Source organism: Aspergillus melleus (genome assembly GCF_016097325.1).
Source record: "Aspergillus melleus strain CBS 546.65 chromosome Unknown contig2, whole genome shotgun sequence".
Lineage (NCBI taxonomy): Eukaryota > Fungi > Ascomycota > Eurotiomycetes > Eurotiales > Aspergillaceae > Aspergillus > Aspergillus melleus.
The window spans coordinates 2,563,534-2,578,313 of NW_025763371.1; the positions used below are offsets into that span (position 1 = coordinate 2,563,534).

Sequence of the window (14,780 nt, forward strand, 5' to 3'; positions counted from 1 at the left end):
TACAGCGTAAGGTTGGGTATGTGGAAGACATGGAAGTGTAACGGTTCAGGCGCTGTTGGAGTAGGTAGTATGGTAGTGCTAGTCTAGTTGGCTACCTAGTCTGGCCAGTGGCCAGTAGCCAGCCTAAACAAGGCGATGGCCATCCAAGTAGTAAGTATTCCGCATGGATGGGGGTAATCTACGTCCAGTGGTTTAAATCATGTCATCATTATTTGGTTATGTCGTACACAGGCCACATCAGCTCTTTCCTACCTACAATCCTACCTATACTCCGTATGACAGACGAGCGAAGACCGAAAAGGTCCCAAGCTAGCAAACTCAGACCTCCGCACCCGCAAAGAAAGATAGGAGAAGTTGCATGGGAAAAAAAAAAAGGACCCAAAAGAAAGGAGGCCAGAATGGAGAAGGTGTGGACGTGGTATGGGTCCTGTCTGCACCGCCCATTTGCCAAGACCCACAGACCCTAATTGCTCCGTCATTCATTTTTTTTTTTTCTTTTCTTTTTTCTTTGACACCGTGGGCCTGGAGATCAACCGTGTCGGTCTCGTCTGGTTCATTCGGGTCGTCCCTCGGTAAACTGGACGATATCCATCTGGCATCTAGGCGAGAGGTCGGGGGTTTCCCGTATGTCTCCATACTGATGCGCAGACAGGCGGGAAGTTTTGTGAGGTTGTGAACAGTGAACAGTGAACAGTGAACACTACTCAGGATAAACGCCGACACAACAGTTAAATTGTGAATATCTCGGGATCGGTTAGGGGCTTTTAAAGTTCCGGTGGACGGAGACTGCATTAGTGGCGGCGGGAAATCGAATAGTCAATTCGTGATGATGGCCCTTAGTGACAGTCGAGGTCTATCGCCGAGTGTAAGAGTCGTACTCCGTACTCGGTAGGAATTGTATATCGAAATTCGAACTCATCGCCGAGTGGAGCCCCCATTTCTGCGTCTCAATTCTAAGCGCTGCAATTATATACGATCGATCGTGATTGATCCCATGTCGAGTGTTGGTTGGTTGGGAAGGCTAGAACGCTTACGGAGGAGCTACTAGTCGGTAGATTTAGAATTCGATATGAACGAGGGGGCGGCTCTACAAGTCGTCAGGTTTTCCGGACTGGCGGTGGATGTCTGAAGATTGAATAAGAGGAAACTAAAAGCCATGACAGTGGCGGAAACGAATTGGAGTGGTGCCGGTCTAATTAATTAGAAACCGTCTAGAAGGAGGGAGCATAAATAATCCAGTCTTTGTGAGTCGACTTCAATGAGAATTAGTTAGTTGAAGCGAAGATCAAAGATGAAAAATAAAGTAGAACAAAAGTAAAATTATTATTATGATTATAATCAGAATTATAAGTCCTCCTAAAAAGGGGAGGGGAGGAGAAGAGAAAAAAGAGAAAAAGAAAAAAAAAAGAGTTCCAAGACGGGGATCAAGTGAGGCAGTGCAAAAAAAGCCAACGACGAGTTACATTCCAGCGTTTGACAAGTCGTTGCAGCACCAAGTAAGTCTCTTTGCTCTTTGAGGACCAGTTTCTTGATCGGGTGGCAACGACCTCCACCATGGTGACCCGACATTCAACATTCATGATGCATACCTATCCTGAATTAACAGTCTCTCACACCTTCATTCGTATACTCATTCGGTCGAAAGAAGCTAAGGTCTGCAGCAGATTACCTAAGGGGGCCAGACGGTCATTACCGTACGGGGGGGATCTCGACCGATTCGGCGGACCAAGTGGGGCTGACGGGCAGGAAGCACCTCAAAGAAGGTGCTTGCCAAACCGGGCAGGTATGGATTCGGCCAACGGGTCTTCATACCGCATGCGTCCTAGCTCGGCTCTGTTGATTGGCCGTGGCGTCTCACGGTGCAGGGACCCTCTGCGCGCTAGACCCAAACGGGCCAGACGAGGTTTCGGGCCACTCAGTCTGGATGTTTCCATTTTTCCGTACTGTAAGACCGAAGTCTGTGACGACAGCAAATCCGGCTCGTCACTTCTCGCTCTCCATCCACGGCTCTCCCGACACCTTAATTTGCTGCTGATGCTGCTCCCTCCTCCTCCATACGTCGACTGCACGTAATTCACCTTTTCTTTCTTTCGTTCCTCTCTTTGCCCTTTCATCTAACCCATTGACTCGGCGTTGGTTGTATTAGGCGCATTACAACCCCCCCCCCCCCCCCCCCCCCCCCCCCCCCCCCGTGTCCGTCTCCCTCGTCGTTCGCGCTTTCGTGTGGCTGTCTCCGTCTTCGCGGATTTGCCAACTCCTTGGAACTGACACTTCACAGGTCTAGTCGTCGTGGTTGACGGGCCTTTATTATCGCTATTCTCTCTCACACTCTCTCAACGTGGCTGCTGTTTCGGCAACCTCCAGTCTCGACTCATAGCTCCCCTGTAATTTCGGGGGTCGCCAGTCCTTTTCTACTCCGTAACCTCCTCGTCTAGATCGTTGTGGCTGTTCTCATCCTCCCACACGGCAGTTCCCAGCAACCGCCAGTCGTGTCCCTCTACTTTTAATTATTTGGACTTCTCGAGGCGACTCTCATCTCAATTCTGCGACATCAGCGCTCAAAGGCATTTTCTCATCCAGACAATTCGGCATCGTTTTGCGCTCATAGGTTCCTCTGTAACGGCCTGTCTTTGCGCATCTTTCACCTTCAACTACATGAGCTGGGAAACGTCGATTTGATATGATCTAGAATACATCTACACATGGGATATCTCTGCACGGTCTCTCCTTGATCTTCGATCCACCTGGGCGGAGCTCAATCGGCAGCTGCTCTTTCTACAGTACATTCCACGCGGATTCCCGTTCAACGATTGGTCTTCATTGATGATCCGGCGAGACTCGATGGATATGGTCCTGCTGCAGCCGCATTCTTACTGATATCACTATCCCTGTTTTCATTGTTTATCCCGTACTTTCGCTCCTTGAGACCCACCATTCCCGGCCTTTCGAACACCCCTTTGGACGATCATGTCGGATTCCAGATCGGATGGAGTGGATTCCAAGCAGCCAACTCCCCTGCGACGGGAACGGGCGCCGACCATCACTATCGACACCTCGGCCGTGACCTCCCCCGCAGACCAGATCGATCCTCCTCCACAGCTCTTACCCAGTCCGGCGCAGCCTTCGGTCCATATCTCTTCGGAAAATGTCGACTCGGGCGATACCAGCGCGCTTCTAAACAACGGCAGTGTATCTCCCTTTGACACGCGGTCGCCGGCATCAATTCGCTCATTCACCTCGTCGGAACCAAGAGACCACGAAAGCAGACCGACCTCCCCACACAACGTCTCCTCGCCCACCTCAAAGATGACCGAACCCATGTCGAATTCCAACTATCTGGCGGTTCCCGGCACCAGGTCCCGGGGAAATTCGTTGGAATCCGAAGACACAAATCCCTCCTCGAGTTCCTACGGCGGGGACACATATGTACCGACAACATCCCAGGGATCCCGCTCTGATCTGGCGCACACGCTCATCGACGACGACGAAGCTCTCAAGCCAGATCCAGGCCGTGAAGAGGAGTTCAACGTGGAGGACAACCGATTTGCCTTTTCCCCGGGTCAGCTGAATAAGCTGCTGAACCCGAAGAGTCTCGGCGCGTTCCATGCGCTGGGTGGGGTTCAAGGACTAGAAAAAGGGCTGCGAACCAACGTCCGTAGCGGCCTAAGCCTGGATGAGACTGGTTTGGAGGGCACCGTGAGCTTTGAAGATGTCACCTCTCGACGGCCGGAAGCGATCCCGAAGTCCGACACGCAGCCTCCTTTCCCCCCGAGCCGAACCACCACCGGCCTCTCGAAATCCGCAGATCGATCGTTCACGGACAGAAAGCGGATTTACGGAACCAATAAGCTTCCGGAAAAGAAAGCCAAGAGTATCTTTGAACTAGCGTGGATTGCCTATAACGACAAGGTTCTGATCCTTCTGACGATTGCTGCAATCATCTCCCTAGCGATTGGAATCTACCAATCCGTCACGGCCAAGGGCAACGAGGCACGTGTGCAGTGGGTGGAAGGCGTGGCTATTCTAGTGGCCATTATCATTGTGGTGGTTGTGGGAGCGGCTAATGACTGGCAGAAAGAGCGTCAGTTTGTGAAGCTGAACAAGAAGAAGGACGATCGGCTGGTCAAGGTTATGCGCTCGGGAAATACAATGGAAATTTCGGTCCACGACGTTCTTGTTGGGGATGTCATGCACCTCGAACCCGGAGATCTGATTCCCGTCGACGGTATCTTCATCGACGGTCACAACGTTAAATGCGATGAATCTTCTGCCACCGGCGAGTCGGACATTTTGCACAAAACAGCGGCTCATGAAGTTTCGCGCGCCATCGAACATCACGAGAACCTTTCGAAATTAGACCCGTTCATCCTGTCCGGTGCGAAGGTCTCCGAAGGTGTGGGTACGTTTTTGGTCACCGCGGTCGGAGTCAATTCCTCCTACGGTAAGACGATGATGTCCCTTCAGGATGAAGGCCAGACCACTCCGTTGCAGTCCAAGCTGAACGTGCTCGCGGAGTACATCGCGAAGCTTGGTTTGGCTGCAGGTTTGCTTCTTTTCGTGGTGCTTTTCATCAAATTCTTGGCCCAGTTGAAGTCCATCCAGGGCGCCGACAACAAAGGCCAAGCATTCCTTCAGATCTTTATCGTTTCTGTCACCGTCATCGTCGTCGCCGTCCCCGAAGGATTACCTCTGGCCGTTACGCTAGCACTTGCGTTTGCCACCACACGAATGCTCAAGGACAACAACCTGGTGCGACTGCTTCGCGCTTGTGAGACCATGGGAAATGCGACAACGATCTGCTCCGACAAGACAGGCACCCTAACGGAGAATAAGATGACCGCTGTTACCGCTACTCTAGGCACGACGCTGAAGTTTGGAGGCAAATCGCGGGAGGCAACGCCCAGCGCTTCCCCTAATCCCAACGCTGAAAACGAAGACCGAAATGCCAATGACTCGACCGGCGCTCTTTCGCCCTCTGAATTCGCTTCGGCCCTCGCGCGTTCGGTTAAGGAATTGTTACTCGATTCTATCATAATCAACTCCACCGCATTTGAAGGCGAACAGGAGGGTGTGATGACTTTCATCGGCTCCAAAACCGAGACTGCCCTTCTGGGGTTTGCGCGGACATATCTCGGGATGGGATCGCTCAGCGAGGCACGGTCCAATGCGACAATGGTGCAGATGGTGCCGTTTGATTCGGGTCGCAAGTGCATGGCAGCCGTGTACAAAATGGACAATGGAAAATACCGCATGTTGGTCAAAGGTGCATCGGAAATTCTGGCTCGCAAGTGCACCCGCGTCATCAATGATCCCACGCAGGAGCTGTCCGAGAAACCCTTGTCTGATGATGATCGCTCCACGCTGGATCACATTATGACTCACTACGCATCTCAGTCGCTGCGGCCAATTGGCCTGGTCTACCGTGATTTCGAGCAATGGCCGCCGCGCGGTGCCCAAACGCAGGAGGAAGACCGCAACTTGGCGGCATTCGACCCGCTTTTCAAGGATATGACAATGCTTGGTATTTTTGGAATCCAGGATCCCCTTCGCCCGGGCGTCACGGAGTCTGTCCAGAAATGTCAAGAGGCGGGTGTTTTCGTGCGAATGGTCACCGGAGACAACATCATGACCGCTAAGGCTATTGCCCAGGAGTGTGGAATCTTTACTCCTGGAGGCGTGGCCATCGAAGGTCCCCGGTTCCGCAAGCTGAGCAGTCGCCAGATGACTCAAATCATCCCACGACTGCAGGTTCTGGCACGGTCAAGCCCCGATGATAAGAAGATTCTCGTCACTCAGCTCAAGAAGTTGGGTGAAACAGTAGCGGTTACGGGTGATGGAACGAACGATGCCCAGGCCTTGAAAACGGCCGACGTTGGTTTCTCGATGGGAATTTCGGGCACCGAGGTTGCCAAAGAAGCGTCGGATATCATCCTCATGGACGACAACTTCACCTCTATAATCAAGGCTATGGCTTGGGGTAGAACGGTGAATGATGCGGTCAAGAAATTCTTACAGGTAGGAAACTTTGTCCTAATTATGGCAGGCTAGAGACCGGATGCTAATGTTGCTTAGTTCCAAATCACGGTCAACATTACGGCGGTTCTCCTCACATTTGTCTCTGCAGTTGCCAGTGGTGATCAGGAATCGGTCTTGACAGCGGTCCAACTGCTGTGGGTCAACCTCATCATGGACACTTTCGCTGCACTTGCCCTAGGTATGTTGGTCTTATCATCGCAAAGTTTCATGTGCTAATGAGACTTCTTCCAGCCACGGATCCGCCGGCTCCCACCGTCCTCAATCGTAAACCGGAGCCGAAATCCAGCCCGCTGATCAGTTTGACTATGTGGAAAATGATAATCGGACAGAGTATCTACCAACTCGCCGTTACTTTTGCCTTGAACTTCGCCCATCTATACGATGGCAGAGAACATCAGACAGTGGTATTCAACACTTTCGTCTGGATGCAAATTTTCAACCAGTGGAACTCCCGACGCCTCGACAACCGATTCAATATCTTCGAGGGCATGATCCGTAACCGATGGTTTCTTGGAATTCAACTCATCATCATCGGCGGTCAAGTTTTGATCATCTTTGTTGGTGGAGAGGCCTTCTCCGTTGCCCGACTGAACGGAGCGCAATGGGGAATCGGCTTGGTTCTAGGTGTCATTTCTCTTCCCGTTGGAGTGATCATTCGCCTTATTCCCGACTTCCTGTTTGAAAAGTTAATTCCCAGCTTTGCGCATCGCAAGAAGAGACCAGAGCTCCTGGTGTCCGATGAAGATCGACGATTCGAGTGGAACCCTGCCTTGGAAGAGATCCGCGATCAGCTGCGATTCCTCAAGACGGTTCGTGGAGGTCGTCTAAGACACATCAAGCACAAGCTACAGCACCCTCAGGAGCTGCTGCCAAGATCGCGCAGCGGTTCGCGATCCAGAGAAAACTCGATCCCCGGAACGCCGAATGGTGAAGGAAGCATCACTCCGCCTCCGCCTGCTAGCCCTGACTCGCGGTCTCGACGTCGGACCCGATCCCGGTCGAACTCGGCATTTGGGCCCGCCGCGGCTATGGCCGGTGTGGTTGCTGGCAGTATTGCTGGCTGGTCCCCGGTCGAGAGGGCACCGTCCGATGGGGAATCGTTCAAGTTTGGATCCAGTCCCCACGGAGGTCTGGACAAGCAGCAGGGCATTGAGATCCATCCGGAAACCGCCGCCGATGACCAGATTGTGGGCCAATATCTGTCGACCTCGACCACCCCTCCGAGTCAGAATCCCGACCTTCTTCCCTTCTTTGAGCATGCGCCTCCAGAGCGTGCTCCATCGCATCGCAGTAGACGGTCTACATCTCGACTTTCTCGATCCAGTCACCAAAGCCAGGGGTAATAGCCCGGCCATCACTTGCTATCAAAGACATAAATTTTGATACGTTAATTGGGTTCATCTGAGCCACCATCTTATTTCACCAACGATGTATTCTTACGAATTGCTCGTCCAGCCTTTCTACTAACAGAAGGGTTTCTTTTTTCGTTTCCGTCTTTTTCACCTCATATTCCCCCTTTCCGAGTTTTCGGGACTTAATCCCCCTGCCGAATACCTTTTAATGTCTAGCGATTTGTTGGCGTCCGTGATTTGAAAAAAAGGCACTTGTTTGCTGTTGTTCATAGACACTTTCGCATCGGGTTGGCCTGGGCGCAAAGGTGGATGGTCTTTTTTTTGTTTGTTGTTCAATCGCTTGATTGGTCTGTGAGAGTTGGATTCTGTACATATTGCTTGAGGTCTGATGTGAATATTACTTCTTATTGATACTGGTATAGCTTGTAGACTTGTTCAATTTTGTCCACCCATCCATACTCCCTACTTCCCTTACGCGCATACATAATGTGCTAGCAGCAAACAAAACGAGACGAACCCACCAAACCCACCAAAGTCAAAAGGAAAAACAAAAGTATAAAAAAGGGGGATGATTATCTCCTAAAACTAACCCCCAACCCCAAAACACCCACCACCCGATCCAGCTCATCGCGTTTCTCGCGTCCCTCGATCCCCACCAACACGCCGCTGCCCAGGTCGCTCATCTCGCGCCTCTCGCTGGACCGCCCCGGGAAGAAGCTTTTTTGTTTGTTGGTTACGAACCAGAAGCCTTCGACTTGGGTGGGGCTGACGTAGATGTACATGATTTGGATGCGTTCTTGGCGGTCGAATGTGAATGTTTTTGTCATGATGAGATTAGGTTCAATATTGGGGTTGGGGTTTTTGGAGGAGGAGGAGGTGGTGGTGGTGGTGGTATCTGTGCCTAAGTTCTTGTTGTCCGAGGTTTTGTTGATATTGCTGTTGTCGTTGATCTTGTGCTCGTTGTTATGGGTATGGATAGGACCGGTAGTAGACTTTGACTCGGCGCTGATATTCATCTCTGTCCCAGACCCAGAGCCAGAGCCAGAGCCAGAGCTAGAGCTCTGCCCAGAAACATCATCAGAACAAACTCCCAACTTCGCAGTATCCCCATTCGTCCAGGTAATGCGGATCCCCGTGAGGATGCGATCAGGCGTCTCGTACGTCTGGATAGTCTGGATGGGCGTGGTGGGCGGGTTCGTGAAGAGAGTGGTTGTTGCTGGGGAGGGAGGGAAGGCGGGTGGGTTGGTGAGGATGTCGCGGGTTGGGAGGTCCATTTTTTCCCTTCTTTTTGCTTTTTTTCTGATGGTTGTTTTTGTGGCTGCGGCGATGTATGTGGTGATGGGGGTTCGTTTGGTTGGTTTATGGGTTTATGTGCTTGATGCGAGGAGACGGGTGGTTAGCTGAGAAAAGGTAGAAGATGGTCGTCAAAGGGAGGAAGGAAGAGGAAGAGGTACGTACCTAGACACTAGCCTAGACGACATCAGGGTGTAGGCCTAGTATGCAGAGATAAGAGGAAGAAGCAAGCAAGCAAACAAACGAGCAAGCAAGCAAGCAGAAGCGGCCGGGATAACCACTCCCTTTATATAACCCCAAGCGCCTTGTCATCCCAACCCATCGCATAGCATGACCCAGGCAAGCAAACATCCACCCAACCGTCTAGTCCCATCGTGTCCACCTTGGTCAGATCAGGTCAAGTCAAGTCTACTCTAGACCGACCCCCTACATATATAGCCTGTAGGAAGCCTTCCAGGAGCCCCAAACAGCTTCGTCAAAGAGGAGACGGGAGGTCCAGCGAGACTGGCATTCGGTGTAACGCGAGCATCCTATCGGAAGGGCAGGGATATGAATAGCTTGCTTGTCGATGGATCCATAACCTGGGCTGTTGTGAGACCGGGGAGATCAGGAGATTCAATTTTCTAGGATATGTTTACGAGTGAATTATCTGGGAGAGGTAAATTGGATGGAATTGAGTTGCAAAAAGATGAGATGAGATGAGATGAGATCTCCCGGAATCCTGGGATTGGGGTTAGGGTAGACTTACCGGATTGGGTTAGGCTGGTTGCTAATGTCAACGTCGTTGTGAGCATAAGATATATTGGTGGTAACTATGCAGACTGGCCTAGGATTCTTGCAAGAAGAGAAGAATCATTTGAATAGAGCCTAACATCAGTGCAATTTGTTGCATTAGTCACTAGATCACCATCAACAGCCTCTTATGCCATATCCCTAGCATAAGATATCGTCCATAACAGTACCAACCGATGAAGCTGCCGTATGATCAAATCTTCAAACAAAGAACGGACCCATGGAAATCCGCTTTAGTGTCTACAAACGGCACAGAGCCCACCAATCAATCACTATCCTCATCCATCGTGAGAACTTCCGAGGTCCAGAGCTCTCGTTGTGCAGGACCGTGCACCATCTCCCTTGGTCTGGCCTCCGGAAAGACGAGGCTCCGAGGCTCGCTGCTCGTAATTGGATGGTTGGAGGTAGAGTAATCACACGAGTGACAGGAAAGAGCTTGAGGATGCTATATGTAGTATGATAGGTAGGAACCGTGGGTGGCAGTCCTGTCATTGGCTGTGAATTTGCTCATCTTCAGTAATGTTAGTATTTCATAGAGCGAAGGATTTGTTGTGGTATACTTGATTCTGTTCTTGCGCAAAACAGCATGGTGCATAGGCACTATCTCTTTGCTGAGGGTATCTTCCGGTAGCACTTATGCAGGCACAGATTATAAGGCTGATCAAGCCCCGCATTTCGCTTGCTTGTTTCGTTGATCTGATTGATCCAGATGGTGATCTTACCCTCAGGTCTCTCCAAAGATGACCATCGCGCAGCATCACAAATCATGCACACCGCCAACTTCCCCACAAACGCAGAAGCGAGTCCCATAACAAGGATCTGTATCTACCATAGCGATGGTTCTACCGGTGATATCCCATTTTGTTAGCTTGTTTTGTATCAACCACGTGTCTGCACGTCTAATCAGCTAGTCCAAATCAACTAGTCATTCGCGAGTATACTGCTTTGGTTAAAAGCCGTAGTCGTAAACAGATGTACCTCACTCACCTTGCCTTCCCTTTCTTTCCCTTGGTACTTGTGGTCATGATCTTGGAATCCCTTCCCCCCTCAGCGTTACTCCACTGCAATTTGTTTTCGTCTCCCAGCGTCACAGATTCTACTCTTATGCTTGTTGAACACGTCCATCAGAGCATCATGCCTGTTCTTGTCGAGTTCGAGCCAGCTGAGCTCCTTTCTGGGGAGGACAATCGCCTCAAACGCCAGGCTCACTGTATGAAGGTGAAGTCCTGCGCGCCTCTCTGGGCGTATAAGGTCACTCTCTTGTAGGACCATTCCCCAGCTGCTTTCCTCCCTCGAGATATGAACTCCAAACAAGATGTTCAGGTTGGAATACAAGCTGACTGTTCAATGTCTCGAATCTAACAGCCAGGGCGCCCACCAGAGCGATCTGGACCCTAGACGGCATATCACGTTCATGGCCTGGAACGAGAAAGGCGAACGCTTTGGACCGTTTCACGAGAGTTTCTCATTCCAGCAAGAACAAGAGTTCATCGCAATGATTGCCGACCGTCCTGCCCTGTCGCCATCATCCTCGTCGTCGTCCAGATCCTCCAGCACGTCTTCGGGTACTGGATCTTTCATTGCAAGCGGAGCAGACCCATCCACAAACCCCTTCGGCCCTGATCCTCTCGCCAACGAGGATGACGACAAGCCTTTTCAGCTTGTGACTCGCAAGCGGCGCAAGCCTAGCTATTCGGCTGGGAAAGCTCAGCCTGTTGTTAATACTCGTTTCTAGGCGCCGTTGGGGTAGGTTTTCTATTTGTTAGACTAGGATCTGGTTGCTGACTTGACTCTCCTTCTCTAGGCATTGCGACTTGATCCTCTCTGTGCTCCTGTGGTTCTCATGCCGCTTTATTCTGATGTAAGGTAGCGATCATGGTCACGGCGTCTGGATGGCTGGGGTTTGATAGCATATGCGATGGTTGATGAATACGACTCATGAGCCATGAAGGATATGGTGTTTGGTATCTGGCGTTTGGTATTGTTTTCACATTGTTCAAGATTTATTCTGATATCTGGAAATACTAGTTTACGATATGTGGCGTTCGGTGGTTTCATTTCGGAAGCTTGTCCTTAGGGATGAAGAGATCATGATCATGTCTGGATGGTACATTAGCAATTCTGTATTGAAACCAACTTGAGCTGCGACTGACCTAGATCTTAATGTTCTGGACAATGTCATTGTCAAGGAGGGCGTTTATCTTCCACGCCCTTAACGGTATGAGTGCTGTAAATAAATTCTGGCTATAGTCTGCTGGTCATCCTTGGTTCTTTATGCACAACCCCAAAGTTAATGGTTGGCTTACAAGCTTTCGATGCCAAGGCAGCGGAACAATTATGTTACACTTGTTGCTTCTTATCTGAGTGGTACTAATTCCCTGCGTTCTTGGTAAGGAGATTGTCCCGAGTTATTGCCGAAGTGTGGGAATGACCCTTTCCTTGATTCATTGTTGGAAAGAACAAAGTCGGAAATTGTTTGATAAGAAAAGGAAATAACCAAGCCTACCTGTACACATTGTATTGGTCCTTACTCGCAGAACTTCCTGGTGACAGGCCTGGTCATATATCCGTGAACTAAGACCATCATATGTTCCGGTAGAGCTACACATGGCCTTAAAACACCGTGTCGCAGGAAGACTTTCGGTTCTCAAACCCATGAGAACATCATCTGCATATTTGTCAAACTCTTTTCTTCTGACTCAATCTTGCTTTGGGATCGTGTATAACCACCTCCCGTCCCTTACATGGATAGTGCATTCCAATCAACCGGCTTGACACCCCAGGATGGCTCTGGTATGTGGTACGCATGGTTCGAAGACGAATAACGTAACAGGAATTACCCGATAGTTCATTAGATGGTCAAGCCGGGGTATAGATAGCTACATCCATCCTGTTATGGACTGGTGTGCATTGCGTCCGTGCTGGAACCTCTGACTGGCGTAGGATTCCAAGCCCTTGTTGTAGTAAAGATTACCATCCCCTTGGAGACATCGGGGGGTGTCGTGCCAGTTTCAAGTCCCCTAAAATGTTGTTCATGTGCTTCGGTGATGCTAGACCGGATAGTAGGAGCCTAGCTCTGCTGCACATTATCCGTGGAATGTTCTTTTTCAAGTAGTGCAGGTGCTACACTGGAGAGAAAAGACTGATGTCAGGCCACTATCATCGGGTACAGGGAGCCCTTACACACCTGGCATCCTCCTTTCTTCCGTTTCTCTTTCCGCTATATAAACCCGCCGTTAATCCGCTCTCTCAATCCATTGAGTGATTTCGCTTCATAATCCGACGCGCATTCCACGATTCGTCATTGTCGCGAGGAGGAAGCGTGTATGACCGGCTCATTACCCCTTCCCGAAAACAGTCTCAACTTCCATGTGTGCCAACATGGTGTCAGACGTTGAAAAAGGCCGTGTATCTTCTTCCTTCCAAAGTGTAACACAGGATGGGCTAGAATTTCGGGATCCCGCGACAGCAGCTTCGGAGCCCAGGTATCAAAGATGGGCACGACACATCAAAGGGCTGGAGACCCGCGGAATCGAACCGGTTCCATTGGATGAACGCTTAGAATCAAATGCATCAAACTCGCTCCACATGTTGTTAATGTGGTTCAGTATGGGGATGTCTTTGAACAACATCGTGGTAGGATCAATAGGGACTTTAACACTGCAACTGAGCTATGCCGATGCCTCTCTTTGCGCTGTTTTTGGAAGTCTCCTCGGAGGCCTGGCAGTTGGCTGGATGAGCACTTGGGGTCCCCGAAGTGGAAATCGAACACTTGTATGGTCCATCCGTTGCGCAGATTTCGACACCCTATTTCTTCCTCTGCTGTTTCCCCCAAGCTTCCAGGCAAACATGGCTTACCGTTCATTTTTGCTTCATGACAGATCGTGGCGAGGTATTTCATGGGTTACCATCCTAGCAAAGTCTGCTGCTCATTGAACATATTGACAAACTTGGGATATGGAATGATGAACTGTATGATCGGAGGACAGCTGCTTTCCAAGTTGTCAGGGGGCGCTGTTTCCGTCATTGTGGGCATTGTCGTTGTCGCCCTCGCAAGTTGGATCATGGCAACTTTCGGCATGCGTATCTTTCAGATATACGAGAGGTAAGAGCCACGGGAAACGAAATCCCCTTTCAAGCAAGAACAATGGTGACCCATTTCATGATCTTTAGGTTCGCCTGGGTTCCTCAATTAATGGTTCTCTGTGTTATCACCGGATCAGCAGGCCCCTATTTCAACTTTAACGGCTATTCTGCTGGATCGTCAGAAAAGCTTCATGGAAATCGCCTGGCGTTTTTCTCCCTTTGCCTGTCTGTCGCCCTTTCCTGGGTTCCATTAGCTTCGGATTACTACGTGAATTATCCGCCAAGTACTCGGAAATGGAAGATATGGTCAATGACCACGATAGGATTATGTCTATCGATGATGACAACCTTGCTGCTGGGAGCCGGACTCGGGTCTGGCGTCGCCTACCGACCGAAGTGGGCGGCTATATATGACGGCAGCCCCGGTAGCTTGTTGATGGCGGGTTATTTAAGACTCGGGGCCTTTGGTAAATTTTGTGCTGTCATTAATGTGGTGACAGTGGTCTCCAACAATGCCCCTGGCTCTTATTCCATGGCAATGAACTTTCAGATGCTCGGAGACATGTGGCGAAAGATCCCTCGACCTGTCTTCACCATACTTTCGACCATCACATACGCAGCCTGTGCCATCGGGGGCCGCAATTCGTTGTATGAGATTTTCAAGAACTTTTTACCACTTATCGGCTACTGGGTCATTATCTGGTTTGCCATTGTGGTCGAGGAAGACCTGCTCTTCAATCGAGGCACCGGTTATGACTGGTCCATTTGGAATGTTCGGCAGAAACTTCCGGTTGGAATGGCTGCCAGCGCGGCTTTCCTCATCGGCTGGGTGGGAGCCATTGTGGGGATGGTAAGCTTTTCTATTAATCCTATCCCTTTCTTGCAGGTGGTGGGCTGTTGCTGATCTCACTTTCCCCGGACAGGACCAAGCCTATTATACCGGACCCATTGCCCAAGCGATCGAGGGAGGTTGCGATCTAGGCATCTGGCTTGGATTTGGATTCACAGCCCTTGCTTTTCCACCCCTGAGATTATTGGAAATGAAGATCATTGGCCGTTAACTGAGCGGGCATGATTTCTGACGGTGGATGTAAGGGCCCGATATGTATAACAGGACCTTGTCTCTGCCCATTTCATTGGATAAAGTCCCAAGAACTGGTAACCCGAGCGCATTCTGTACGTACCCACTCTCGGCTACCTCCTTGCATTGTGTACCATAAC

The 14,780-nt window shown here is 50.5% G+C and overlaps 4 protein-coding genes across 4 annotated transcripts; 3 read left to right on the forward strand and 1 right to left on the reverse strand.

Annotated features, from left to right (window-relative positions):
- Positions 1–2,967: 2,967 nt before the first annotated feature.
- Positions 2,968–7,379, forward strand: pmcA (putative P-type calcium ATPase; the record flags this gene model as incomplete). Its single annotated transcript, XM_046085347.1, has 3 exons — positions 2,968–6,015; positions 6,073–6,214; positions 6,268–7,379. 3 exons carry the CDS (start codon positions 2,968–2,970, stop codon positions 7,377–7,379), a joined length of 4,302 nt encoding a protein of 1,433 aa, XP_045941310.1.
- Positions 7,380–7,960: 581 nt separating this feature from the next.
- On the reverse strand, positions 7,961–8,662 carry LDX57_003690 (uncharacterized protein; the record flags this gene model as incomplete). Its single annotated transcript, XM_046085348.1, has 1 exon — positions 7,961–8,662. The coding sequence occupies one exon, from the start codon at positions 8,660–8,662 to the stop codon at positions 7,961–7,963; it is 702 nt and encodes a 233-aa protein (XP_045941311.1).
- A 1,945-nt stretch (positions 8,663–10,607) lies between these two features.
- Positions 10,608–11,208, forward strand: LDX57_003691 (uncharacterized protein; the record flags this gene model as incomplete). Its single annotated transcript, XM_046085349.1, has 2 exons — positions 10,608–10,735; positions 10,839–11,208. 2 exons carry the CDS (start codon positions 10,608–10,610, stop codon positions 11,206–11,208), a joined length of 498 nt encoding a protein of 165 aa, XP_045941312.1.
- Positions 11,209–13,896: 2,688 nt separating this feature from the next.
- TPN1_3 (Vitamin B6 transporter) lies at positions 13,897–14,620 on the forward strand (the record flags this gene model as incomplete). The annotated part of the gene is made up of 3 exons (XM_046085350.1): positions 13,897–14,002; positions 14,060–14,409; positions 14,483–14,620. The coding sequence occupies 3 exons, from the start codon at positions 13,897–13,899 to the stop codon at positions 14,618–14,620; spliced, it is 594 nt and encodes a 197-aa protein (XP_045941313.1).
- Positions 14,621–14,780: the final 160 nt, after the last annotated feature.